The sequence below is a fragment of the Mandrillus leucophaeus genome, unplaced genomic scaffold (assembly GCF_000951045.1).
Source record: "Mandrillus leucophaeus isolate KB7577 unplaced genomic scaffold, Mleu.le_1.0 Scaffold533, whole genome shotgun sequence".
NCBI lineage: Eukaryota > Metazoa > Chordata > Mammalia > Primates > Cercopithecidae > Mandrillus > Mandrillus leucophaeus.
Genome location: NW_012105731.1, coordinates 1,329,353 through 1,357,326, shown reverse-complemented (window position 1 = coordinate 1,357,326; position 27,974 = coordinate 1,329,353). Strand labels below are relative to the sequence as shown.

The window sequence follows — 27,974 nt, the reverse complement described above, 5'->3', positions numbered from 1 at the left end:
TTACCACGGAGCCCAGCCTCCTGGGGGCTGAGCCCACGGTGCCCTCAGTTGGCCAGACTGCCTGCCGGCTGCAGGGGTGCGTGCACCTGGGCTCTGCGAGTGCCAGGCAGGCCTCTGCCCAGGTAGGGAGGGGGCAGTGGGGGTGTGGCTTTGCCTCTGCTGAGGAGCCATTAAAGGAGTGGAGCTGAGATTGAATTACTGACTTCCTTCCTGCCAGTGGCTCCTGGGGAAAGGACTCTTGGAAATACAATCTAGCTGAGAGCAAATTAAGGTTGCTAATAGCATCCTGGCCTCACAGCTGCTGGGGGAGCCCAACTGAGAAGGGTCAGGGCAGTGCGGCCCCTGCATAGGAAGGAGCCTGGCGACCTGGCACCTCCCCAGCGCCTCTCTCTCCTTAAGGAGCGGCTAGGGCTCCCTGACCCCTGGCTTCCGAACCCGAGAGGTTTGGTGGCGAGTGGGGGCCGGGAGGGCTGTGAGGGCACTAAGGGGCGATCACTGAAGGGTGGAGACGCTCTGAGGTGCTGTCGGGTTTTGTGGGGGCTTTCCTGCAGGCAGAAGGGTGTCCAGAACAGCCTGTACCTGCCTGCCTTCCTGTAGCGAGAACAGGACGCCGTTGGCGTTTTGGGCCAGGTCTCTCCCCCGCCGCCTCGTCCTTTCTGGGTGTTCGCTGTGCTTTGGGTCCCGCCTTCCTCCTGCCTTCCTCTGGGCGTGTGCCTCCCACTTTGTGAGAGCCCCGGGTCTGCCGGCTTCCTGGAATCTCCTGGAGCCTCCTGGCTTGTCAGGGAGGAGGGGTTGGGGGACTATTGGGGGCTGTGCCTTTTTTGGACTCAGCAGGGATTATTTTTAGGCTGGCAGATGGAGGTGGCGGTGGCTGTCGCTGGTATTATTAGACAACAGGCCTGTGGTTTGGAAGTCTGGTGCCCAGAGGAGGAGGAGGAGGAGGAGGAGGAGGAGGCTGCAATAAGGACTTGTACTAATGAGCAACGGAGGCTGGTGCTGGCTCCATTCCCCACTTCCCCAGCCACCAGCCAGACCTAGTGAGGGGTCTCAGAGTCTCAGGCAGAAGGCCGGGCTCCTCAGAGCGGGTCAGAGTCCACCCGGCTGCCTTCTGAGACAGGCCCACCCTATGGTCCTAGGCTTCAGGGTCTGGACTGGCAAAACCTGTCCCAAGTGTGGTATGGGAGTTGCCGACCTCTGGCTCAGGCCCTAAGAAAGGGAAAAGTGAGGGACTGGGTGAAAGGCCTTGGTACCAGGGCCTGGGTCGGGCCAGGATGACCTTTGCGCCACCTGCTTTCTGAGAAGGACAGGGACCCCATCCGTGCATCAGGAACAGCTGGAACCGAGTAACTTTGGGTGAGCAGCGCAACTCCCCGTTTGCTCATTTTTCAGTGGGAGACAGCGGTGCTTGTGTCAGGAGGCCATTGTGGGCAGGGATTGAGATGCCCTGCGTTCCCAGCACAGAGCCTAGTGTGCAGCAGGCACTGACAGCATGAGAGGCTTGCATGCCAGCTGATGCTCGCCCGGCCCTGCTCCTCACACCTTGCCCTGCGCTCCTTCCTCTGTGTTTAGAGCAGTCCTGCTCTCAGGTACCCTCCTCCCCCCAGCCCTCCCCCGGCGGAGCAGCTCCAGGTTGTGAGTGCTGGGCATGGGCTGTGCCAGGCCCTGGATGCCTCATGGTTCTGCACAGGGGGTCCAACGGCAGCCCTGAACTCAGCCAGCCACTGGGTACCACCTGGCCCAGAGAGCGCGAGATTTGTACCCTGTGGGCTTCAAAAAGGTCAGCCAGACCTCCAGGGGCTACCTCATCTTTCCTTACCCTCCTACTTTCTCTTCCCCGCCATAACTACTCCAAAGGGAGCTGGGCACACCCCCAAGATACAGATTTACTAGGTTCTGGCACTGCTATTTCTGGCCTTCTCTAAAAAGAGTGAGGCCCATGGCACCACATGGGTGCCTTTCACCGTACCCACCCCTGACAATGCCAGTTTTCCCCCTTTGAGGGAGGAGCCTGGTCCCTCTGGGCTGCTGTGATGGGAGAGGGGCTCAGCACGCTCCACCCTCCCCTTCCTCTCTTCCTCCTGTTCCTCCCCTTTCTCCCCTCTCTCTTCAGGAGCCAGCCCCTCCCCCTTCTACTCTCCGATCTGCCCCCACCCAGGCTCTGGGGTGTTCTGACTGTCTGTGTCTGTATCCAGCTGGCCTGAACTCACCCTCCCAGGGGTGGGCTCTGCACCTGGCCCTTCCTCCCCTCTCCTCTTTGCTCTCTTCTTTGCACCTCTTTCGCTCCTGGATATGGGTTTGGTTTCCCCCTATATTTGGGTTTCTCTATCTCTCCTCCATCTTCCCTCTTTACTGCCAGCCTGATTACTTTTTTTCACATTGAGCTTTTCTGGAGAGAGTGTGTTATTAGACATACTTTGGCTCAGAAACGATCAGGCTTAGGGAGAAGTGCTTGTGGGTGATGGAGTGAGAGAACATGCCGTGCGTGTGTGTGTGCGTGCGCATGTGTGTGTGAAGGAGATGACAGAAAACCGATAAATATTTTAGGATCCAGAAAAGCAAGAGGGCTTGGACCGAGGGTGGAGGCCAGGACATGGGCGCCCACACCACTGCTTTATTCTGGGGAAGCTCCCTCTCATTTTGTCTTGCTTCTCCTCTTTGGGATGTGTCCTCTCTGCAGCTGCCTCTGCCTGGTTGAAAGGGTCTTTGGGAAGAGATGCTGGGAGGGGACTGCCTGCCTGCCTGGGGGGTAGGCCTTGGGTTGGGTGCTCAGTGCTTCGCCCAGGGACTGGCTGGGGCTGGGGTGGGAGCCCAGCGCTGGGGAAGGTTTGAAGAGCCTGCCTCATTGCTATGCAGTGAGAATGAGGCAGGCTAGGCGCAAATGAGCAGCCTCACAGCGGGAACCCATGTCAAAGCCAACCCACCTCCTGGCGTTGTCCCCTAGAGCCCTCCACCTGGAAGCCAGCTCACCAGAGCAAAACTTCACTGTTGGAGGTGCCCGCTGTCCCCCTAGGCCTCTGTTCCTCCTGCCTGGGCCCTAGGGCCAAAGCTCTGGGGAGGAACCACCTTCTGTTGCCCACTCTGTCCTCCTCTAGGTAACATGGCACCTGGGAATAACTCCCTCCTCTTCCCCTAGGCTCCTGTAGTTTCTTATCTCCTCACAGGTCTGTGCTGTAGACACACACACACACACACACACACACACACACTGCTTCTCTGCAAGCTCACGGCGCTCATTATTCACCCATTCCTCTTGGTCCAGCATCTGCCTTTGTGGTCCTGGCTGCTGGGAGGCAGGCTCTCCTGCTGAGGGGCCCCTGGGGCTGTGGGGGAGGCGAGGCTGCAGCTGGGCACTCTCCCTGCTTTCCCTGAGGGGCTGGGATGCAAACTTAGCCTGAAGCAAGGTTGGGGGTGGGGAATTGGGAAACCTGCTGGGGCCTCAGGCAGGTGAGTGCAGTGCTCTGCTCTGCTCCAAAAATACTCTGTGATCTTAGCTCTTTCTCTAGAAAACAGTGATGTCACCAGGAGCCAATCAGCTTCTGGAAGGGCTTGCCTCCTCCCTCTTCCGCAACTTGCAGGGGAGGGGGAGGGGGAGAACAAGACACACAGAGATGACATACAGACAGACACGGAGAGCCACAGACAGGGAAGTACACACATGCAGAGACAGAGCCCTTGCATACAGAGAAGCAGGCAGAACCCCTCCCCTTGCATGAGCCAACCAGAACACACACACACACACACACACACACACACACACAGAGGCTGGTAGACAGAAACAGGGAGAGAGATAGGCAGGTAGACACAGTCACCCACATAGAGCAAGAGCTAGAGAGAGACAGAGAGAGACACAGAAAGACATGGAGAAGGAGCAGGAGCCAGAGAGAGGTGGACAGATAGACACACACGCAGAGATGGAGCCAGCAAGACAAACAGACAGGCAGACAGACAGAAGGAGCCAGAGAGAGACAGACACACAGAGGAGCCAGCAAGGCAGACAGAGATCCAGAGAAGGAGCCAGAGAGAGACAGAGGAGCCAGTAAGACAGACAAACAGAGATCCAGAGATGCGGGAGAGAGAGAGAGAACAAACACACACAGAGGAACCCGGCATGTGTGTGCGTGTGCACAGACACACAGAGGTGGCCAGACACAGACATGAAGGGATAAGAGACAGCAAGGTGCACACAGGGGTCTGAGATGCAGAGAGAGTCAGACCCAGGCACCAGAATGGGGAATGGCAGGGACTGGTGCTGCCCTCCTCTGGGCATCCTCCCCTGCAGGAGTCCCAGCTGGCTCTCTGTCTGTAAGCTGCCGCTTCAGTACTGCAGCTGCTGTCCTAGGTGCTGCCCTGGAGAGTCGGGTGCCCGGCCTGGGACCAGAAGGGTCTGGGGCTGGGGAAAGCTGTGGTCAGTTGGGAGCAGGGGGTAGTACCAGGGAATGAAGGGGGTGAGGCTTCCCCTCAGCCATCCTTTTCCCTGGGACATTGCTGGACAAGGTGACCTTGTGGCCTCCCTGGCCCTGCCTGGCAGTGGAGCCTGGCGTGGGAGGAGGGCTGCACGCCTTGTTTGGGCCGCTGGGGTGCGTGGCTCTTCCTCTCTGCAGCGTCCTCTAGCTTGCGGTGGGGTGGAGGCCGGGGTGGTCCTCCCTCCTGCTGCCTTGCTCGCCCCCTCTGCTGCCAGCCAGGGTGGGTGTGCCCTATCCCACCGTCTGATTTCGTTTCCTCTGCCCAAGATGAGGATGGCCCTGGGATCTCCCTCCTCCATCCCCAGCATGCTGCTCTCCTAACGGTGATGTCTGGGGCTTGGGCCCCTCCCACTCCCCCTCTGCAGCAGGGCTGGCACACGCTGCTGGGCAGGGCTGGCACACGCTGCTGGGAGGAGGGGCCGGAGAGGCCGGCTCAGCCTGCGGGGCTTTCCTTCTGGTGTTGCCACGAGCAGCCTCGGCTGAGCGTGTTTGGGATTTCCCTGCTCCTGCATGGAGTACCCTTGTGTTGTGCCGTGCACATCAGGCTGAGCTGGGGGTGGGGTGGAGGAGGAAGGCTGGCTCTGTCGTTTCCCACCAGGCTGTAGTGGCAAGCGTCCTGGTGCAGAAAGAATGTTCCATGTGCACGGGCGGCCACAACTGGGCAGCGCTGTGGGCCTCCAGAGGGGGCCAGGCCCCTCACCTCCGTGTCCTGGACTCCTTGTAATTCGTGCGGCGGGATGACGCCTACGGCTCTTTGAGACTGGGGAGGGAAGAGCTGGCGTGTGGGACTGAAGAGAATGGCTTCCCTCTCCTTTCCTCTCCCTTCCTTTCCCCCAAGTTGTGGATGTTTGGGGGCCCCAGGACAGAGGGAGGTATGAGCAGCGAGGGGGAGAGGGATGGAAGGTGCGCGTGAGACCCTCCTGGGAGGGCACGGTAGCCCATGGAGGGCAGCTGGTGGGAGGCGGGGCCACCCTGTGACGTGGGCATGGGGCTGCTGGGGCAGGATCTCTTTGTCACCTGCTTTCTGTGTCCAACCTGGCTGTCCCCATCAGGCGCCCACGGCCTGCGAGAGGAGCCGGAGTTTGTGACGGCAAGAGCTGGGGAGAGCGTGGTCCTGCGATGCGACGTGATCCACCCAGTGACGGGACAGCCCCCACCCTATGTCGTAGAGTGGTTCAAGTTCGGGGTCCCCATCCCGATCTTCATCAAGTTTGGCTACTACCCCCCGCACGTGGACCCTGAGTATGCAGGTAAGGTCTGGGCACCCTGTTTCCCGCACCTTCTCCATCTGGAGTCAGCTCCTCCATGGTTCCCCTCTGGCCCCTACCTTTTCCTGACCACTCTTTATCTCTGTTTTCCCCGTCTCTGCCTGGTTCCTCCCATCCTTTGTCCTCTGGTAGGTTCTAATTAAGCGGTGGGAGGAGAGGGAAGTGGAGGTGATGCAGGGTAAAGCCCTTCTAAACAGCCTAAAAACCCGCCTGGGGTGTGGAGTGGGCTGGGAGCCATAGGGGAAGCTGGAGAGGCCTGGGTGGGAGAGGGGATGGAGTGGACAGGAAGCTGAGTCAGGCAGCCCTGGGCCAGCGTGGCTTCCCTGCTTGGCTGCACCCACCCCTTCCCTCTTGGCTCTGAAGTCGGGGCTCCTTCCCATCCTGAATGTATGGATGAATCTTCGGCCCCCCACCATTTGCGGGTGCCTGGTCTCTGCTTCCTCTGTCATGCTGTCCTCTCCTTCTCCTGGCCCCGTCTGTGTCCTGCTTGGCAGTTACTCCTGCCACCAAAGGCCTCATGACTCACTGCCACTGCCTGCCCCCCAGCCTGCGGGAGAGGAGGGCGTGGGTGTGTGTGTGCGTGCGTGTGCGTGTCATTGAGCGAGCGTGTGTTGGGGTTGAAAGGAAGGGAGGAAGCAGGCAGGGCACTGCCTTCACTTTCATCTTTGCTGGTGGCTTCTGAGGTCTGCCCTGCCTTTCTCAGAATGCTTCCGTCCCTGTCTCTTTCGCTCCTGTGCCTATGTCTCATGCTCTCTTTTTGGCCAGGGATGGCTTTGAGAGTCTAGTTTTTAGGCAGATTGCCAGCGTCAGGACAAGGAGGAGAGCAGAGGTGCTGTGATACTGGCTGGGGTGAGGGGTGAGCTAAGAGTGGGTGAGGTGGGGGGCTGACCTTGAGGGCTGCTTCCCCCTGCTGGCATCATGGAAGGGGCTTCTGCACCTCTGGCCTCCTCATTGCCGCATGTGAGACACAGATGGCATCCTGCTGGGGTGGGGATTGGAGCTGAGGAACGGTGCCTCCAGGATGTTTGCTCTGAGGGCCAACCCATTCCTTGTTCTCAGGCTTCTGGGCCCTGCCGCCCTCATCTCCTGGGGTCACTGGGCTTTAGTAGGATACGTAGTCTCTCTGGCACTGACAGCAGGACCGGGAGAGGACCCTAGCATCCTGGTCCCCAGCCTGCCTTCCCTCTGCTCTAGAGAGGGAAGCTGGGTGAGCCAGTCCTGGGAACCCTACTGGGATAGGCATACTGCTCAACTGAATGGAGGTGCTCCCGGGTGCGCTGGAGACCCCCCACCCATCCTCTTCTGTTGGCACTTTTTCATTCTCTCTTTCTGTCTCTTTCATCTCTTCTCATCTCTGTATCCATCATGACTTACTTTTGTCCCAGGAGACCTCCAAAAGAATGAGAGTATTCTAAGGAACTGAGGCTGCTCTCAGTGCCAAGTGCATTGAGTTGCCTTACAGGCTGAGGCAGGGCCAGCTGGGGCGGGAGAGTGGCTCTGTGGCCAAGGTGCTAGGCCCTTTCCTTTGCCACCTGCTGCTGGAGGTGGGTCCAGCTGTTGTTCTGGGGCCCTGCCATAGGGAATGCTATGAAGATTGTGAGGGGTCCCCTGTCTTTAGCTGGGGCAGAGGGTGGGGAGCTGCTGGCCTTCCCTGATGGCCTGTGGGGCTTTTTGTCTGCTCTATTCCCCCAGGCCGGGCCAGTCTTCATGATAAGGCATCTCTGCGGCTGGAACAAGTTCGCTCTGAGGACCAGGGCTGGTACGAGTGCAAAGTGCTCATGCTGGACCAGCAGTATGACACCTTCCACAACGGCAGCTGGGTCCACCTCACCGTCAACGGTGAGTGAGGGCTCCTTCCGGGGTGGGTCCACCTCACCATCAGTGGTGCCTGAGGGTTGTTTCTGGGGTGGGCCTGGAGGACTGCCCCGAGGGCCTGCCCCAGGGGAAGCCCTTCTCCCAACCGCACCCCACCCCATGGCCCTCTCCTTGTTGCTGTGGTTCCATGAGACATCAGCTTGCTCCTGCAGTGTCCCTCTGCTATCTTCCCGAAGCCTCTGCAGGCAGTGCAGGTGCCCTGGAGCAGCAGCTCCCTGCACGTGTGGTGCTGTCAGAGTCCTTAGAGGGACGTGGGAAGCTGCTGCTTCAAATCAGAGGGCTGAAGCTTTAAGGTGGCAAAATTGGTCACTGCTGGGATTATTTCTCAGCCTTGGGAAGACCCTGCTACTCCAATTCTGGTGGAATTCCTGGGGTCTCAGAGTTAGTCTTTCTTTTTAGATTGATATTTTGGTTCTCTTTAACCACATTTGATTAGTATGTACCAAGGGTATAGTGTGTGTCCAGCTCTGCAGCTGACGATGGAGAAACACTGACAAACAGTCCCTGCTTGTGTGGGGTTTACCAGGTAGTAAAATGCAAGCATCCTGGGAAGAGTCACAGTTTTAATGGGCATCAGTTACTTACAACTCAGGTTAAATGACTTGTGCTGGAGAAGATGCTTTTCAAGGGTCTGGGTAAGGGCAAGGAAGCCCCAAGAGCTTGCTGAGCTCTGGGAGTTGGGCTAGACGGGGGCCTGAGTCCCCGGCAGTGACAGCACTAGGGGCTGGGTCCTCGGGGTCTCCCTGGAGGGAGAGTCTCCTCTTTGTGTCCCTGGAAGGAGGTCCTCTGGAGGAGCTAGAAGACTGGAACCACGGAGAAAAGATGAAGAAGTGGTCCCCGTGATGGGAGGGGAGCGGGTTTTAAAAAACGTTTCTTTTCGTTTTTTGGCCAAAAAATTAGTAATATATCCTTCATTATTCCATTGATGACAAAATTTGTATCTAGCCATCGTTGTGTTGCAGATACTGTACTAGTTATTGAGGCTTCAACAGCGTGGGTGCTTGGGTGTGCCACATACAGCTTACGGTCATTGAGACTGTAGATGCTGTGGTTAGAATAGAGAAATTGATGTTCCTGGCTAGGAAGCTTCTCTCAGTATTGATCTGCCCTGAAGGATGGCTCTGTCTGCCCTGCCTAGGGGGGCTGGGGCAGACCTGTATTCCTTTTGGGCCTGAGAACTTGTCTGGGGTCCTGGAAGAACAGAGTATGTTATGTTTTAGCAAGATCACTGGCTTTGGGGAAAGAAACCTTAAAGCTTGTGGCCCTAGGCTGGTGTGCGTCCAGCCTGCCTAGCCCAGCCCTCCTTGTGGGAGGTGGCTGGCTCCTGTCAATCAGTCCCAAGAGACTGACTGAAGCATATTTGAAATCTTTGGGGGGATTGTTCCGACCACCTGCCAAACTTTTGAGTCACCCCCTTTTGGTGCCAGCTGTTGCGTGAGCAAAGAATAGGAACCCAAGCAAAGTGTAATTAGAAAGGCAAATCTGCTGCTAAAATCTTGCCTCGATGAACACCAGGCTGAGGGTCCCCACATTGCTTCCCTTCTCTCCTGTGCTCTGTTCTGAATGGTGGGGTGAAACCATCTTGGGGCATTGCCTCCGTTCTTTTGCATATCCTGGTTGGCAGTGTTCATTTCAGGAACCTGGGACACCAGGCATTCAGTGGACGTGCGTATGACTGGAAAGTAGAATCTCACTTCAATTTTATGTTCTAGAGCGTATCTGTGTTAGTTTGCATGAGTGGGAATGGGTTCTTTGGGAATTCATAATTGCTTTGAGTGGGATAAGCATGGAGCAAGACCTTTAAAAGATGAGGTTCATTTCATAGACCCACTGTGTGCTAGCTGTGTGCTCTGGGCAAGGTTACTTAACCTGTCGGACTTCCGGCTCCTCAGTGACAAAAGCAGTGACTACGATTTGCAGGGTTGTTGTGAGGACTAAGTGAAATGCTGGATCTTGCACAGTGTCTGGAGTGTTAATTACATGTGGGTAATTATGTGTGAGATGCTGGCCATCCTCCTTCTCAAGAGGAAACAAACAAAGTCAGATGAAAATCTAGTAGCAGGGATATCAGGCCGGAAGGTGTAGAGGACTTTGGTAGTTCTGCGAATCTACCAACAATTATCTATTCGAAACATAGTTTTGGACGTGCACTCTGTGGCAGGCTCTGGGAATACAGCAGGAGGCATGACCCTGTCCTGGGTCTTAAGGAGACTTCAAGAGACTGTCACATCCAGAGCTTACTGCAATATGGCTTTGGGAGCACAAAGGAGGGAGAGCTTCTCTGAAGAAATGGCCTGTCTTCAGAGACCTGGCTAGGGAGGGAAGGTCGTCATGTGCAGGTGGAAAGTGGAGTAGGGTCCTCCAGGCAGAGGAGACAAGCGTGCTCGGAAGCCCAGAGCAGGAAGAGCGGCTCATTCAGGGAACGCGGGTAGGCTGCTCATAGGGAAGTGCTGGGCGGGAAAGCTGGGGATGGTGCACCATCTGCTTCAGGCTTGAGAACCAGGGCTGGCGATAAACGATGCTTTTCCATAATCAAGGCACCTACCTGCACACGGGCAGAACAGAACCAACCCTTCCGAGGTGAGAGATCTCCTTTCTCCTCTTCTGCCTTTCTCTTCTTCCCAAGTTCGAGGCTCCTTCCAGCATAAATAGTTCTGTTATTGAAGGAAGGAATCCAAGCACCAGCATTCCGTTGCTTTCAAACTAGAATGTTTAATGTCAGGCGTTTTCTGACAGGGATCACCTTTGGAAAATGAAAGGCCAGTGAACAATTAGAATTACAAATTGTCTCATTTTCCTTCTGTGTTTTCTTTGAAGACCAGTTGGGTGGAAACAGACCCAATTATTTCTTTATCACATATAAAATACCCCAAAAGCCTGAGCCAAGCCTTCCTTTAGGTTGGTGAATTACGTGGAGGAGAGGGCAGCCTATTACTAACCTGCACTATTAATTACAGGGCACTTGTAAAAAAGAATTAAGCCTGGAAATGCAGCTGGCAAGCTAACATCTAATTCAGTAAATAATTGAGAGTCAAACCATTATTTTCCTGAAAACTAGAAATTGTTCAACGTACTTTCCTGATTAGCACCTAAATAATAAAGTAATTATGTAGTTAGTAAGTAATTTGTCACTTCAGGATGTAAATTTAATTTATTATCTTTTCTTTTAAGCTTGGCACCAGGCGTAATAGAGGCAGTGTCTGTGTTAACTGTATTTCAAGGGGCAGGCTGGGCAGGGAGAGGCTGTGTCGGAGATGGACACACACTCTCAGTGGGAAGAGGCCTGCAAGTGAGGATCCCAGGACCCCTTTACAAGGACTTTGAATGACTTTTTGCCATTATTTTTAGTATATTCTTAGGCACTGGATAAGAATTGATTTTTTTGAGGATGTGCGAGGCGTATGTTATTGCATGTGGTGACATGTGAGGACGTGCGAGGCGTATGTTTTTGCATGTGACGTGTGCGAGGACGTGCGAGGCGCATGTTTTTGCATGTGGTGACGTGTGCGAGGACGTGCGAGGCGCATGTTTTTGCATGTGGTGACGTGTGCGAGGACGTGCGAGGCATATGTTTTTGCTTGTGGTGACGTGTGCGAGGACGTGCGAGGCCCATGTTTTTGCATGTGGTGATGTGTGCAAGGACGTGCGAGGCGTATGTTATTGCATGTGGTGACGTGTGCGAGGACGTGCGAGGCGTATGTTTTTGCATGTGATGACGTGTGCGAGGACGTGCGAGGCGTATGTTTTTGCATGTGATGACGTGTGCGAGGACGTGCGAGGCGTATGTTTTTGCATGTGGTGACGTGTGAGGACGTGCGAGGCGCATGTTTTTGCTTGTGATAACGCGTGCTCCTGCATTCATTCAGTGGCCACCCCCTGTGTGCCCCGATGTGCTTGCACTGAGCTGCAGGCTTCGGAGATGGGAGATGAAAGTGGTGTAACTATGGTCTTGCTCTTAAGAAGTGTTTTGTGTTTGCACTGGTGCTGGCCTGTAGGTCTGTGCATGTGTGAACACCACTCATTTGTTTGTTTCATTCTTTCATTCATTCGACAAATGTTTGCTGAGCCCTTGGCTACTACATCCAGGAACTATGCTAAAAGCTGGGCATGTGGTGACCTATATGCAAAACGGGGCTGCCCTTAAGGAGCCACCATCCTAATAAAGGGGACAGGTAAGAAACAGGTAAACACACAGAGAGAGAGAGAGAGACTTGTAAGTGACATGTGCTTTGAAGGAAATGAAACAGCACCAGGGAGCAGAGAATGCTGGAAGTGCCATCTGAGATGGGATGGGCTGCCCAGGTCAGGCAGCATTTTAGCAAAGACTTGCATGAACCAAAGGAGGAAGATCCAGGTATGTAGTTCTGGGCAGGTAGAGCCGCACGTGCAAAGGGCCTGAGATCAGAAGTTCTTGGCGCATTTGAGGAAGACAAAGACAGCCAGTGTGGTTAGAGTGCGCTGGGAGGGAGAGGAGGCTGGTGCTACAGGCAGGACCAGATCCTATAGCACCGTGACTAGTTCTTGGGGCAGGGCTGTGTGGGGAGGAGCGACTCTTCCCAAAGCTTCCCGTGAGTGTCTCAGCGGCTCCGGAAGAGATGATAGTGATGGCGGTGTTACTGGCAATTTGTACATTTTACAAGCTCCTTTTTACATGTTTATTCCTCACATCATTTCTGGAGGGTGGGGGATTTAGGTATTTAGGTAAGACCCAGAGAGGCCAAGTAGCTTGTCAAGGCTACCAGAAGTGGCAGGCTAGTGCTTGAACTTGGGTTCTGAGCTTCACGTACCTTGAGATGAGCTCAGCTTGACCTGCGCCAGCCTAGTGCTGTGGGCCTCAGGGCCGGAGTTCAGAACTGGGGGCCTCCTTGCCATCTCAGAAGACTGTGGAACTGATAGTCCAAGGGGTTAAGATTGACCGGATTGCTTCTACAAGCAGCTCAGGCAAATGGGACTGAGTCTGTTAAAAGCCGATTATCCAAACAGGATGGAGTTTTAATCAAATCTCCAACGCAGGGGGGAAGATGACCTGGCATAATCAGAGGAAAATGAAGAAGGGAGTGGCCTTTGGGTGGGCTGTCCACCTTCACCCGTGGAAGCCAGAGAGGGAGGAAGCAGGATGATTTTCTCAGCAGAATCTGGGAAAATATGGCTCCGCATAGCCTTGGCCTGCATCTGTGTTAGGCCTTGGTGGGGCTCGACAGCAAGTGTCCTGGAAATGGGGGGCCTGGCTGAGCTGGGATTCAAGAAGTAGAAGCTCCTGAGTGTCATGGATCATCATAAAGGGAAAGACTGAAGGATGGTAGGAAAGCCTGAGGAGCTGGGAGCAGACAGTGTTTGAGGGGCCACCCTGGAGTAGATGCTCAGTAAACAGCGGTGAACTGGGAATAAGCTACAGTGCAGAATTTGGACCCCGCCAGACTGAGTTTGGATGCACGTCTCCCTGCCAGTAATGGTGGTTCGCAGAACGTTTTGCCCATCCCCACGTTCCTTCCTTTGTCCTTGCGTTCCGCAGAGCTGCAGTGAGGGTGATGTGCGGGGCAGGCACTGTTGTTGCAGGGCAGTGACTTGGCTGATGGCGTGTCCTTCACCTTTGTGGTCTCCTTTGCAGCCCCTCCCACCTTTACAGAAACACCCCCCCAGTACATCGAGGCCAAGGAGGGTGGTAGTATCACCATGACCTGCACAGCTTTTGGGAACCCCAAGCCCATTGTCACCTGGCTCAAGGAGGGGACACTCCTCGGTGCTAGTGGGAAATACCAGGTGAGTGTGGTTCTAGGTTGGGGCCGCTGAAGTCTGTTTTCCAGGGCAGCCTCCCACTGCAGCCGACCCCTGATGCTACGTGCACAAGCACAGAGGAGGCTGGAAAGCCATGGCCTGGCTCAACTGCAGGCGTCTCTGTGTCACTGGCGGGAGGTGGGCAAGGGGGCATCTGCCCTTCGTGTCCCCCAGATGCATGTGTCCCTGCGGTCATCTCCACCTTAGCATCTCTGACTGCATCTCCCTGTTGGAGGGTAGCAGCGGTGGGTGCGAGCGTGGGTGCTGAGCTCCATCTGTTTCTGGCCCCAGGTGAGTGATGGCAGCCTGACAGTGACATCGGTCAGTCGGGAGGACAGAGGTGCCTACACCTGTCGAGCGTACAGCATTCAGGGGGAGGCTGTCCACACCACCCACCTGCTTGTCCAAGGTAGGAGCCATTTCCTCCGCCTCTCCACCCCCGGACGCGTGCGGGGATGTCCAGCCCGGCTGAGCTACGAAGGGCATTTTCCCAGGGCTCATCTGGGGCTAGGTGGAGGTGCAGGTGGCCATGAGGACCTGTGTGGGGCCCCTGTGTGCCGCCTGCTATCCTGGTCAGAGCTCCCGCACTGGCTGCCTGGGAGAGGGCCAGGCCCACAGGCCGTGGCCGGGCACCACATGGCGTGGCAGAGAGGCCCCTGCTGTGTGGGTTTCTGGTTTCTCCTTCTGTTCAGATAGCATCTCTACCATATCTCCGCCTCCCTGGGAGAGGAGACCTCCCTCGGGTCGTCTATCCATTAGTGACGGCATCAATAAATAAAGATAGAAACTCAATCCAAGCCCCAGACGTTTAAATAACACAGTGGGCATTTGGCAGAGCCGGGGTCTGTATAGTCAGCACAGGGAGATGCCAGTCTGCCCTGCCTGGAGCCTCAGAGTCCCCCAAGAGGGGCCAGGAACTGAGCAGGATGGGGCAGCGTCCAGGTCGGGGGGGTCTCCACCCTGTGCTGAGCTCGGCCCCCTGCTTAGCCTCCCCAGCCCTGCCTCCTGGAGGAACTCTGGGGTTGGGGGGTTGGTGGCGGCTGCATGCTCCTCCTGCCTATGAGTGTCGAGCAGCAGCCAGGGCCAGAGGTCCCTCAGCAGCCTGGATGGAAGCTGTTCCCTCTCAGGGGAGACTTGGCCACAGCTGCCCTCTCTGTCTGTGCAGCCAGCACCAGGACTGTTGGACTTTCACCCTCTGCTTACCCCTCGGCCCCTGCACCCCCAGCTGCCCTCTTGATTTCTGATTGGGGAGCAGCATACGGCCCTGACTCCTTGAGACTGGAGTATTCCTTGCTCTAGATTTGAAAAGAGTTGCCTTTTTCCCTGCTGCATCTCTGGCTTGGGCTCTGCTGGGAGAAGGCGGGCAGGAAAGGGGTGTGTGTGGCGGCTGGTCTGGGGAGCTAGGTGCAGGGGCAGGGGCAGTGGACAGGATGCCTGAGCACAGACAGCATCTGGAAGCGTCTCCATGACAGCCGCCCCCATTGCAGGGTTCAGGACACCCCTTACTGAGGCACTGAGGGCTCCCAGGAGGCCTGGGTGCTGCTGCCGTCCCTGATCAGGTGAGGTGAGGTTTGTTCCCTGCTCTCCCCAGGGCCCCCTTTCATCGTCTCCCCTCCTGAGAACATCACCGTCAACATCTCCCAGGATGCTCTGCTCACCTGCCGGGCAGAGGCGTATCCGGGCAACCTCACCTACACCTGGTACTGGCAGGACGAGAACGTCTACTTTCAGAAGTGAGCGCCCTGCTCTGGCTTTTCAATGAGGTCGCCACCCTGGTCCCCACGGGCAGGGCCCCTGAGCAGAAATTGCATGGGCAGGCTGCCCACGGCTCCTGGAGCTGGGGGAGGTGGGCGATCTGGTTCATGTGTCTCACATGCCAAGGCCAGGGTCTGCATGGAGGGGCCCTGGGGATGCCAGGGGCATGGGGTCTCCATGCCACATCTGGGGCAGTGATGGTGACTGTGTGTCTGTGGCAAGACCCCCTTCTGCTCACCCAATCCCCTGTCCCCGTGCCGCTTTGCAGTGACCTGAAGCTGAGGGTGCGCATCCTAATCGATGGGACCCTGATCATCTTCCGGGTGAAGCCGGAGGATGCTGGGAAGTACACCTGTGTGCCCAGCAACAGCCTGGGGCGCTCCCCCTCCGCCTCAGCGTACCTGACGGTGCAGTGTGAGTAGGGGTGCGGAGGAGCCTGGGTGGTGGGGCTTCCAGAAGGTTCTGGTGTTAGCCAGACTGTAGGCTGGAGGGTAGAAAAGACCAAGCATCATTTGGGGGTGTGTGGGTGGAGGAATGAATGAGGGAAAAAGGAGGGACGGCTGGAGACGAGGCCGAGGCCCTGGCCAGTCGGGGTGGACCAGCTCCTACTTCATTGGCCAGGCGTCGCTGTTCAACCAGTGCATCTCATCAGCTCAGTGCAGGCTGCACTCAGGAAGACACCTTTGCGCAGTTCCTTCTGAACGGCGTTCCTCGGGCTGAAGGCTGGCCTGCACCTGTGTGGCCAGAACCAATTGCTCTCTGATGCTCTTTTCTCAGGTGTCTTACGGAGCATAGCCCAGGCCCACGCAGGGTTGGGTTTCTCCTAGCCTTACTCCCTGCCTTTCCACACCGTGTCTATGTCAGGGGTGATGTGCTGCAGCTCCTATGCCCACTCACTCTGGCTTCTGCGGCCTCTCCTCTTGGGTGGCTGGAGATCCAGATGAATGAGCTGCTCCTCACCCAGATGTTCGAGGGCTTTTGTGCAAGTACCACTATTCAGCTTGCTGATCTTTAATACTGAGCAGCCAGTTGCTTTCCCGCCCCCTGGCAAGCTGAGCCCTGAGACAGAGAAGGATGAGTAATGAGGAGTAATGTCCTCCTTTTGGTTTGTGGATGGCCCTGTCACTCAGGCAACAAAGGCTGGCATTGTTGCTGTAGACAACAGACTCTCCCTCATTTGCCGGCTGGTGTGGGCGGATTGCTCACACCCAGTGACAGGGAGTGGCAGGGGTGAGAAGTGGAACAGTCTGGAGATGAGACTGGGGTCAGTGTATGAGCTGAGGACAAGTGGAGAATGGCTGGTGGCCCTGGAGGTGGAGCTGGTCCGACTGCTGCCCAGAGCTGGATGTGGACGTTCCACTATTGGCTGCGCCTGCTGAGCCCCGTTGGACCCCTAACCTTGCAGTCTCACCCTTTCCTCTCTACGGAGTGCATCGCCTCTCTGCTTCTGCCGTCAGCCACTTAAAGGACTTTTGGTGTGCTGTATCCCCAGGCCCAAGCTTTAGAGAGCCGTGAGGCCCAGGACAACAGATCTCGCTCCCCAGACCTGCAGCGGGAAAAAGCGAGTCGAGAAGTTATTCATACGTGACTTAGGATGTGCCCAAGCTGTGCTGGGGTGGGCAAGAACTGCAGGAAGGAGAGACCCGTCCACCACAAAGGTGCGCCCCGTCCCTCTGTGCTGGACGCAGGCTGTGCCACCTGGCACGGAGGTGGCCATGGTGGGGCAGGAGGAGCCAACAGGAGGTGGCCTTTGGAAGACGAGCTGGCCAGGATGAAGGCCCCTCCTCGAAGCCATAGGCCATCTGTCTTTCTGGAGACATGTTTTGGTTTTCCCTGTCTCTCCCCAGTGCCAGCGTCACCACCCACTCCCCCTTGTCCTTTTTCACCTCCTTCCTGTCTTCAAAGAAAATCCAGGGGGTTGAGATTTACAGGTGGGTGAGACAAGGATTTTTATTTCTGCTAAAAAGCAGTGTTCAGAGTATTTCCCATTCATAAACCCTTTGAAAACCTTGGAGAAAAAAAAAAAAAACTCTACCATACAAAAGTAGGAAGCTATGTCTAAATATATAACTCGGCCTGGTATTTATGTAATGCTGTTCTCTGAAGAGCTCAAAATGCTTAAAAGATACCAGCTCATTCATCCTCACTGCCTTCCTAGTTCTGGATCCTTCTCCTCCGTAGCCCTCAGGGGAAATAGGGGAGTACTAAGAGGAGGTGACTCAGCCTGCATCACAAGAGGTGTGAGGTTCTTCTTGCTCTTCCAAGAGCCAGGGTCTTGCTCTGTCATCAAAGTTGGAGTGCAGTGGTGCCATCACGGCTCACTGCAGCCTCAAACTCTTGGGCTCAAGTGATCCCCCTGCCTCAACTTCCAGAGTAGCTGGGACCACAGGTGTGTGCCACCATGCCCAGATAATTCAAAATTTTTTTTTGGTAGAGTTGGAGTCTCACTAAATTGTCCAGGCTGGTCTTAAATTCCTAGCCTCAAGCAGTCCTCCCACCCCTGCCTCCAAAAGTGTTGAGATTACAGGTGTGGGCCACTGCACCTGGCCTGATTCTGCATTTCAACTGCAGAATCAGATGGGGAAACTGAATCTAAGGAAGGCTGGACAACCAGCAGAATGGGGAGGAAAAATATCCCCTTTGTGGTTAAGCCTATGATAGTGTTCTTCTTTTGGCTTAGGATGTAGAGAGGAGGTACTGCTTGTTGCTCAGAAGACTTTGGGATAAGGAGCTGTTGGGAAAGAGTGTGGGCAAATGCTGGCTTTGAGGCTCGGGGTCTAGGAACTGGGGGAAATGGGCACTGAGAGACCTCATTCAGTGGGTGAGGTCCATGGCAGAAGCATGACGGGCACTGAGGATGGGAGCAGGCTCAGACGTGCCTTTGAGTGCCTCCAGACATTCAGAACCGAAGTTCCGAGTACCTGGGCTGGTGCATGGGCTGCCTCCGGCCTGGATTCTCACCTTTCTTCCCTGTGTCTGTCTGCTTTCCCACCTGTGCTTCCTCTGTGCAGACCCAGCCCGTGTCCTCAACATGCCCCCTGTAATTTATGTGCCCGTGGGGATCCATGGCTACATCCGCTGCCCTGTGGATGCAGAACCACCAGCCACCGTGGTCAAGTGGAACAAGGACGGCCGCCCCCTGCAGGTCGAGAAGGTGCTAGAGAGATGCGTGTTGAGGGATGGAGTGAGGGCTCCCCCCAGTACTGTGATGCCACCTTGGGCTGTGGATTTCTGTCAGGACTCACGGCCCCTTCCAAAAGCCCTGGGCAAACAGAGAGCTGCTTCCGTAGGGGTCTCTGGTCTCTGGGGGTCTGTGGGTACCGCCCACCCCAGGCTGGAGCTGCATGCCATCCCACGTGCTGCCTGGCCCAGCTGGGACCCAGCCTGGGATGGAGCATGGAGTCTCTGACCAGCGTTCCCTGCCTTATCATCTGTGTCTGGCAGAACCTGGGTTGGACCCTGATGGAGGATGGCTCCATTCGAATTGAGGAGGCCACAGAGGAGGCTCTTGGCACTTACACCTGTGTGCCTTACAACACCCTGGGGACCATGGGCCAGTCTGCCCCTGCGAGGCTTGTCCTGAAGGTGAGGTCCTGGGGCTGTGACCGCCTCCATGAGCTGGGCCCCTGGATCCCCGGCCTCATGAGGGTGCCTGTGCTTTCCTCCCCAGGACCCCCCCTATTTCACGGTGCTACCAGGCTGGGAGTATAGGCAGGAGGCTGGCCGGGAGCTGCTTATCCCCTGCGCGGCCGCGGGGGACCCCTTTCCTGTCATCACGTGGAGAAAGGTAGCTGGGCCCTGGAGCTCCTGGGGCTGCGGGGAGGTGTGAGGACACAGGGAGCAGTTCTATTCTGGACCTGCCCTGACCAGGCTGGATGCCGAGCAGTGAGTTGACCCTGAAGAGCAGCAGGCACTCAGGAGGAGGGGCAGCATGGGTGGGCTGGGGTCTCAGGCGCATCCTTCCCATCCACTTCGGGCTTCTCTCCTCACCCCCATTTCTGTTCCCACCCTCTTCCCTGCCCCTTGTTCACCAAGGTAGGGAAGCCCAGCAGAAGCAAGCACAGTGCCCTGCCCAGTGGGAGCCTGCAGTTCCGTGCCCTGAGTAAGGAGGACCACGGGGAGTGGGAATGTGTTGCCACCAACGTGGTCACGAGCATCACTGCCAGCACCCACCTCACCGTCATCGGTACGTGTCTGACAGGGCATTGGGGCCAGAACAGGCTGGCTGGGGGTGGGGTGCTGGACGCTGGGGGCATCCCCTGGTGGCCACTGCACTCTTCGGGCATCCTTCCTAAGTCCGTCCAGCCCTGAACCCCAAGTCTAGCACCTGCAGCCTTTGCCCCTGTGGGCTCTGTCAGGGAAGGGCAGCATGGCTCCTGTCCTCGGGGAGGTCTTTTTAGGGACAGGCCTGATGTCCACAGCAGCCCACCTGGGAAAGAGGTGGCTGTGTGGCTGGAAGGGACTGCAGAGCCTTTAAGGGCCTTAGGGAAAGCTGGAGGACTGGAATGAGGGAGACGGGGACTGTGCAGCATCTCAGATGAGGGCAGAGCTGAGACCTGCAGGCCAGGCCTGGTGTGCGGAGGCTGGGCAGGAGGAGGTTGCTGGTGTTCTGTGTCTGGGTGTTCCTGTTTCTGATTGCCCAAGGCGCGTGTCCCAGGACCTTCGCCTGGACCCTCTCAGCCTGTCCTGGGTCCTGATGGCTACAATCACAGTCACAGGCAACGCCTTTTGAGCCTTTACCACCAGTTTTAGGTTCAGTGGTCTGCACAGCTCGTCCTTCACAACTCGGGAGGTGCGAGCTGAGCTTTCCCTAGTGTATGTTCCTCGAAGCAGAGGTTGGCGTGACCCGAACGCTTTCTCCGGCGTCACATGGTTAAGAAGTAGTGGATCCGGGAATCGAAGCCAGGATGAGGCTCCTGACTGCTGTGCTGTGCTGCCCACACGCCGGCATTGGGGTGTCTCCTGAGGCCAGAGAACCTTAACAGGAGGGGACTCTGTGGCTGTGCCTGCGACCTTAGGAGTGTTTCTGTGCTTACCAGAGAAGCACAGGATTTGGGCCAGGACGAGGAGGGCTCTGGTTTCTATTGGACCCATTCCTGATGCTATGTGATCTCCTAGTTGGACTAGACCGCACAGTGGGACAGACTTCCTGCTCCAACCCCACTAACCAGTAGGGTCAGGGGAGTCAGCACCTAAGAGCACCCCGTCGCCCCTATCCCTTCACTTGCAATATTGCGCTCCGCTGCCATGCGCTTCAGCCTCTCAGGTTCCCCACAGCGAGACGGTGGGCACCCAGCCACATGGCTGAGTTCTTTTCAGTCTGAGAGGTCTCCACTTGATCTCCAGGCACCAGCCCCCATGCCCCGGGCAGTGTCCGGGTCCAGGTCTCCATGACAACTGCCAACGTGTCCTGGGAACCAGGCTATGATGGAGGCTACGAGCAGACATTCTCAGTTTGGTACGGACCTCTGTGAGTCACCCCGGCATGCTTTGCTCTCTGCTTCTCCCCTCCCACATCTGCCTGCAGGCCACCCTGGGTGGGGGGAGGTAGGAGGAGTCTGCAGTTCCTGGCCCTGCATAGAGTGAGGTGGGTTGAGACAGTGATGAGGTCCTTGAGGGTGACGGGAGGGGTCTGAAGGGACTCTGGGCATGGCTGTGTCCCTGTGGCCTGAGGGGTCTGGGCCTCTCTGTGCCTTCTCCCTGCTCATCTACTGCCTCATTTTGTGTCCTGCTTCATCCTCTGGATTCCTCTGGAGCCTGGAAGAGACTTCTGCCCTTCAAGGGCTTTGTGAAATTGCCCAGCCTTAAGTGTAGAGTCTAGTTTTTAGAGCTTAAATTTTTTGTTGTATTTTTGTATTTGTAGTTTTTGTGGGTACATGGTACATATATTTATAGGTATGGGGTACATGAGATATTTTGATACAGGCAGGCAATGTGTAATAATCGCATTGAGGTAAAGGGGTATCCACCCCTCAAACATTTGTCCTCTGTGTTCCAACAATCCAGTTATACTCATAGTGATTGAAGAATGTATGATACATTATTGTTGATTGTAATCCTCTGTTGTGCTGGCAAATACCAGGTCTTACTGGTTCTTTCTCACTATGTTTTGTACGTGTTCACCCTCCCCACCTCCTGTGGTCTAGTTTTTATTCTGTCTCTTCCCCATTGGCCACAGAAACTGGTGTGGAGAGGTGATGCTCACTTCCCGGCCTTGGGGTCAGCCCCTGCATTTTCTCTCTAGGACCATGTGTTTCTCGATTGTTTTCATTCCTCTGTTGTCAGTTTAGCCAGATGCAGTGATTTGAGATCTTTGCGCAAACCTTACGGTAGATAGAGATCTCAAAAATGTGCCAAGCGGGGTGAGGGCAGGAGGCACAGGAGGGGAGGAGACAGAAGCCTGGCTGACTCCTCCCATGCCCCCAGGGCTTCCCCTCCCCACACTCCTGTCTGAGTCAAGAGTGGCAGCCACCTGCCCTGCCCCGGGTGTGACAGCCTTGAGCTAGGAGGGTGAGCCCCTCAGTGCCTTCTTTTAGACCTGTCTCGCCTGCACGTGTCTCTCCAGCCAAGCTAACTCGAGCCTGGGGAGGAGGAAAAGGCAGGTGCCAGAGGCAGCTCAGGGGGTTCAGGGAGACCCCTTTATCCACTTCTCAGCAGCAGGGGAAGTTGAGATGGGAACCCGCCCTGTTTCCCATCAGGGTGGTTCGGTGGCTACTTCTCAGACAGAGTGTCCTGGGTGTCTTGATTCTGAGTTGGAGAACTGCACCTAGATGATGGGAGTTGCAGCAGCTCACCTCCTATCCCTTTACTCTGTTCCTCCCGCAGCAGCGTGGGGGCCCTAACCAGCCTGCCTGGTGGCTGCTGCGAGACTGGTGCTGCTCAGTGCCTTGGTGGCCAGGGTGGGACATTTGGTGTGGCCAAGCTGTCATTGGAGATGCCTGGGTGGGAGGTCTGGACATCCGACGGGGGGCTCAGGCGTGGACTGGGGCTCCCCTGCTGCCTGCGGCGCTGCTCCACGCTGCTGTTCGTCTGCACTGCTTTTCCACACGTGGCTCCGCTGCTTTGTTGCCTGGGGCAGGGAAGGGCGGGGCCGAGGTGGGGATGTCTCCTTTCTTTCTGCCTGCCTCTAACTCTGTGTACTGACTCCGACGTTTGGCGCCGGCTTCTTTTTGTTCTGCTTTCTGCTGCCTCAGTTCACCCTCCTGGGTTAGTGAGCCAGGAGCCTGGGAGCGGGTCCTGGAGGGCACCCACCAGGTTACAGCTCAGGGCTGCAAGGAGAGGGCCAGTCCCACAGGACCATGTCTCCTCCTTGTGGTGACGTGGCGGCACTGCACCCATAGCCCACCGACTTTGCTGGGAGTTGGGAGCTTATGGAACAAGGGAACACCCTCGGCCCTGTCTTCCTACTCTCCATGCATAGTGTGACTTTCCTGATGTGACTTCCAACCCTTATGGCCTTAGGGATCCTGGCCCCACTGTGGGGAAACCCCTGGTCATTGTGGTCTTATACCCCGGACATCTCAGATGACTCAAATCTGATTGGATGAATGAGCCCTGTGGGTTACCCGAGGCCCTACTTTGGCTGTCCCTGGGGGTGTGTGCAGCCAGGTCCCCCGGGCTCCTTCCCTCATCCCACCACTGTTGAACTGCTTCTCTCCACACCCCAGTGTCCTTACTCTCTCCAGGCAGAGCTTGTTCTTAGGGTTTTGACCAGGGTGGGATTCTGCTAGTGCAGCTGGTAATCAATTGGACCAGTGTGCTGAGCATGACTTGCACCTAAAGGCCCCTTTGGTAGAAAAGGTGCCAGCTGCGGTTGGTCACCCGGCATCAGGAGGATTGGCACAGTCTGGGCCATGCCCTCTTCTTGCCCTTGAACCTGGGAACGCCAGGCCCACCAGTTCCTTCTCCCTGAGCACCCTGCATGCACCGTCTTCTCTCCAGTGTAACCCACCCCGCCCCTCGTCCCCTATCCTGTCTCTCTCTTTTGGCCAGGATGAAGCGGGCACAGTTTGGGCCCCATGACTGGCTGTCCTTGCCAGTGCCGCCAGGACCCAGCTGGTTGCTGGTGGATACCCTGGAGCCTGAGACAGCGTACCAGTTCAGCGTCCTGGCCCAGAACAAGCTGGGAACCAGCGCCTTCAGTGAGGTGGTCACTGTGAACACTTTAGGTGAGGGCCCGGGGTGGGATGTTGGGAGCCGGGGTTGTAGAGGTGGTGGGGGCAGTGGCCCAGGCAGCTAGCAGTTGGTTTCCTGCGTGCCGGGTACCTTGCTGAGTGTTCCATGGAGCCATGCTGTCTGATCTCCCCGTGAGGATTTGTTGTGGCCTCTGTGGGGTTTGCTGGCCCCACATCAGAGTGCTGTTGGCCGAGTTCCTGTTGCTTTTTCAGATGGAAGAAAGACACTTAGAATTTTCTCTTTCCTTGTCAGGCCACGTGTTTGCCACTTCTGTGGCTTTCAGGGGAGATTGGGCATCCTCCCTCCTTGACAGCGCCTGCTGGTTCTTGCCTTTGGCCCCAGCCTCACTGGGCGGTAGGCATGTGGCTGCCTCCCGCTGTGGAGTCTTCCCAGTCACCTTCCTGGAGGCAGTCTCATACTCCTCCCTGCCTGGCGACAGTTGTGTTTGCTCTGCTCTGGAGCCAGAGAAAGGGCTGCTGTGAACAGGCTTTTCCTAGGTGGTGTGGGTGGCCCGACTCCAGCCCCTTTCCCAGAATTCGCTCCTGAGCTTCCGCCAAGGTAGACAGCAGTCTGGGATGCTCACCTCCAGTCCTTGGCACCTCTGTGGGGCCTCATGTTGACCCCAAGCCCCGGCCAAGAAGGGAATGGAAGGAGCGACTGCTGTGCTGTGAGAAAGAAGATATCCCTAGCTCCCTGGAAGAGCACAGGAGATACTTTGATAACATTTAATTATTCCTCCTTCTCCATAGTTCCCATTTCTCTTCCCTTTCGCAGTACACGATTCCTTCATGTATGCTCTTTAGACGTACTCTGAAGACAGAACCCTGAAGCCCTGGGCCCCCAGGCCCTGACTCTGCTTCCCTCTGGGCCCTGACGTGTGCACGGGAATGTGGGAGTGCGGCAGCCGCCCTGGGCCTTGCTGATGCGCTATGGTTCTTCTCCCTCCCCTGCCGCAGCATTCCCTATTACAACTCCAGAACCCCTGGTGCTGGTCACCCCACCGAGGTGCCTCATAGCCAATCGGACTCAGCAGGGTGTGCTCCTGTCCTGGCTTCCGCCTGCCAACCACAGCTTTCCCATCGACCGCTACATCATGGAGTTCCGCGTCGGGGAGCGCTGGGAGATGCTCGACGATGCCATCCCCGGCACTGATGGAGAGTTCTTTGCCAAGGATCTGTCACAGGTGAGGGCCTTGCTCTTCCTTGCTGCTGCTTCCCAAATCCTGGAAGTGACAAGACTCCAGAGGCACTGGAAGCTTTGAGTGACCAACTTTGGGTGTGTGAGGCCAGCCACATACTGTACCTCCTCACCACTGGTCCTGGGTTCTCCCAGACTCGCTACCAAGGCCTGGACTCCTCAGATCATGATCCACAGGCTTGGGGCCAGCTCCGGGGCAGCAGGGACCTGTGTTCTATTGAGGGCCTCAGCACCGCCACAAACTGGGCAGGGCAGGCTGAGTGGCCAGCAGGCATAATCAGAGCACTGACCCCAGCCCCTTGCTAAGCCTAACCTGGGATGGGCAGAGAAATTCCAGGAAGAATTCTCTTCTAGGTTTGTCCAAGGAAGGACCCCATCTCCAATAATTTAGAGTCCCTGGAGGAAAGTGCATTATCCGTTTTTCCAGTAGCCCTGTTAAACTTGGATATCTAGCTGGGGAGAGGAAGCAGCTGGTTTCGTAAGATACAATCTCATCTATCTTTCTGTCTTCCTTCCTGGACACTTATTTATTAATAGTGGTTGCTGGAGTGGGCTCCCAGTGGCCCTGGAGAGCCTGTTGTACATATCTCTTCCCAGTGCTTTTGGTGACCTCACATTCGTAGCTTGAAGTCAGCCATTGTAAGAGTGTTTACACCACAGCAATTGGCCAGTGCTACCATCACTTAGCGTTAGACGCGTAGCAGTCCTCTCGTGCTTTGGGCACCCTGCCCTTTGCAAGGCTGTGTGCAGGATGAGTGTTTGTGGGGATAGTGGTCATCTCAGGTCCCTCGGCTGACTGGGTATTGTCCCTGGTGCTGTAGGACACGTGGTACGAGTTCCGGGTTCTGGCCGTCATGCAGGATCTGATCAGCGAGCCCAGCAACATCGCCGGCGTCTCCAGCACAGGTATTTTGGGTTGAGGGTGCTCTTGCAACTCTAGGGACGTAAGCCCCAGAGCTGCATGGGGGTCGTTTTGTGAAATAGCGACTCCACAAGGAGAGGCTGGATTGGAAACTAAGGAGGTGCCTGGTTGCAGCAGCTGTGTGAGTCGTAGCCTTTCTTAAGCCCACCAAACCCATATTTCCATGATGCGTGCTATTTCGTGAAGCTCAGAAGCTGAGTTTCTGACACTTGTATAAGACAGCCACAGAAATAAATTCAACTAATCGTCTCATTATAGTAGTCAAAAAGGACTTGATTGAAGTGCTATTTGCTGTACATTTTCAGTTTCCTCTTGTGGGGGAGGGGCTGTGAATCGGAGGAAACAACAGGTCAACCATGTTTATCGAATGCTTGTGATAGACTTCTTTCTAATTATGTGGGTTTTATTGGGAAAATTGTTGTTTGGTGTTTTCCTCCCTCCCTTCCTCTCTCTAGATTTTTAAGGCTAAACAAAGCCAACCCCCTAGCATTTTCTCCATTTATCTTTCTTTCTCTTGGCCCTGGTCCCATTTCTACACATCTTCTCTCCAGCTATAGTTCCTAAGACATAGCAGGGTTCCTCTGCCAGTGAAGGGGTGTCCTTGGTACGGAAAAAGGCTCTTGCTTATAAGCAAGTGATGGCATCATTTCTTCGGGCACTGCTCACCCAGAGACTCCTGGGAACAGGTGGCAGCAACCTCGTCTGAGGAGCTCATGCGGCAGGACTTGTAGAGTTGGGGAAGTGCTGGTGTGGACACACTGCAGGGAGCATGAGAGCAGGGGTGGGTGTGGAGTGCGATTTCTGCTTTACACATTAGGCACCAACAGGCTTTTAAAAAACAAAGTTGTGTCCTACAGGTAGCAGAACCCACAGTCCTTCTTGACTTCTCTCCGGGGAATAGACCCAGAGTTGGAGGAACAGGGATGAGAGCTTGCAGCTAAGGCTGGAGCTGAAGAAGGGGTGTTGTGTGGGCCCACCCCTGACAATTCTCTGCTCAGTAGCTCTCTGCCAGTTCCTGGCAGGAAATGTGCCTCATCAGACCCTTCCACATGGGAGAAGGAGGAGGCAGCAGCCTCAGCATTCCCTGTATTAGGTCCCCCATTTCCAAAGGCTGTAGGTTTCATTTTCCCCTCAGACAATCAGCATCATCTGGATAATTTTTATCCATTATTATTATCAATGCAGCAATGAATTCTGGCCAAATACATTACAATCTATCGATTTTGCCTTTGCTGAACCTAAGCAGTGGCACTTACATAACTTTCCAATGAGTATAAGAAGGTAGGCTGGGGTCTGGTCTTGGCTCGGTCATAACGAGCTCTGTGGACTTGGGCAGGAAAGGAGGACGTTCAGTTCTTTAGAGTGAAACAAGAGATTTGGCTCCATCTCTGCTGTCCCTGCCAGCTCTAGGGTACTTCCGTACCTGAGATGACCAGGGTGCGAATCTTCAGGACATTGCATGCCTGTGCTAGAAGGGGTTAAATACATTTGGATCTGAATTTTGTAGTAATAATCCCTCTTCCTGCGGTAGTATTTTATCCTCAAGTTGCCTTCACACCTGGGCTCTCCTTTTGTAGAGACAGCGTGGTGTGAGGCAGGAAATCCCAGACTGGGAGCAGGCAGCTGCATTCTGGTTTGGGCACTGATGGCAATATTCACATAAGCAGGTCTCTCCAACTCAGCGGATCAGAGCCCTTTCATTTAGAGAATGAGACCAGTATGTGTACTCTGTGTACCTCATGGGGTTAACATGAGAAGAGCTGATAATGTGCGTGAAGGTACTTTGCAGAAGGCAGAACCCTAGATAAGTATGGATTACTCTTGAAGTCATCATCCCCATGGGGGTAGGCATAGATGTTTTCTTCTTTATACCCTCTGGAGAGATTGACTTCTGTAGACTCTCCTATCTGCTTCCTCTTCGTGACACCATCCAGACCTCCTCAGTGCTAGAGTTCAGCTTGGAGCCTGAGCCTTGATACTGTCTGTTCTACAAAGGCAGGGTGAAACACTTGGGGACTGAAGTCGGAGCAGGTGAGGTCCCGGGGAAGGATGGGCTCATGAGTGCTCCCCACCCTCCCTGCAGACATCTTCCCGCAGCCGGACCTGACCGAGGAAGGGCTGGCGCGGCCTGTGCTGGCGGGAATCGTAGCTACCATCTGCTTCTTGGCAGCTGCCATCCTGTTCAGCACCCTGGCTGCCTGCTTTGTCAACAAGCAGCGCAAGCGTAAGCTCAAGCGCAAAAAAGGTGGGTGTCTGTCCCCTTCCCCTGCTCTCCCTGGTCCGGTTTCAAAAGCTCCCCATCAAGAGAGATGGACCAATTTTAGCATGGCCCCCCTTGGAAATAGGGACATTGAGATCTTGTGGGTAGAGCTGCCAGTGAGACTTGATTTGAAGGTGGGAGTAAGAAGCAGGGGTGTCGGGGAGAGGCTGCTGGGGCCCAAGCTAGCATGAAGGGAGGGGCCAAAGGTGCCCCCTGTGAGCAGCTCCTTCCCCGCACGGCGGCGCTCCGGGGCCCTGTCAGCTCCTTCCCCGCGCGGCGGCGCT

At 55.8% G+C, this 27,974-nt stretch overlaps 1 protein-coding gene across 1 annotated transcript in view; it reads left to right on the top strand.

Moving 5' to 3' along the window:
- The first annotated feature begins 5,489 nt into the window (after nucleotides 1-5,489).
- Nucleotides 5,490-27,974, top strand: part of IGSF9B (immunoglobulin superfamily, member 9B) — a 36,565-nt gene continuing 14,080 nt past the window's right edge. Inside the window, exons 1-15 of the mRNA XM_011997198.1 lie at nucleotides 5,490-5,713; nucleotides 7,424-7,570; nucleotides 13,215-13,366; nucleotides 13,673-13,790; nucleotides 14,973-15,114; nucleotides 15,405-15,550; nucleotides 18,148-18,290; nucleotides 18,581-18,721; nucleotides 18,807-18,923; nucleotides 19,172-19,322; nucleotides 20,483-20,594; nucleotides 23,129-23,304; nucleotides 24,268-24,494; nucleotides 25,330-25,414; nucleotides 27,514-27,675. Of these exons, the coding sequence (XP_011852588.1) occupies nucleotides 7,510-7,570; nucleotides 13,215-13,366; nucleotides 13,673-13,790; nucleotides 14,973-15,114; nucleotides 15,405-15,550; nucleotides 18,148-18,290; nucleotides 18,581-18,721; nucleotides 18,807-18,923; nucleotides 19,172-19,322; nucleotides 20,483-20,594; nucleotides 23,129-23,304; nucleotides 24,268-24,494; nucleotides 25,330-25,414; nucleotides 27,514-27,675 (1,933 nt within the window). The 5' untranslated portion in view covers nucleotides 5,490-5,713; nucleotides 7,424-7,509. The remainder of the gene's footprint in view (nucleotides 5,714-7,423; nucleotides 7,571-13,214; nucleotides 13,367-13,672; nucleotides 13,791-14,972; nucleotides 15,115-15,404; nucleotides 15,551-18,147; nucleotides 18,291-18,580; nucleotides 18,722-18,806; nucleotides 18,924-19,171; nucleotides 19,323-20,482; nucleotides 20,595-23,128; nucleotides 23,305-24,267; nucleotides 24,495-25,329; nucleotides 25,415-27,513; nucleotides 27,676-27,974) is intronic.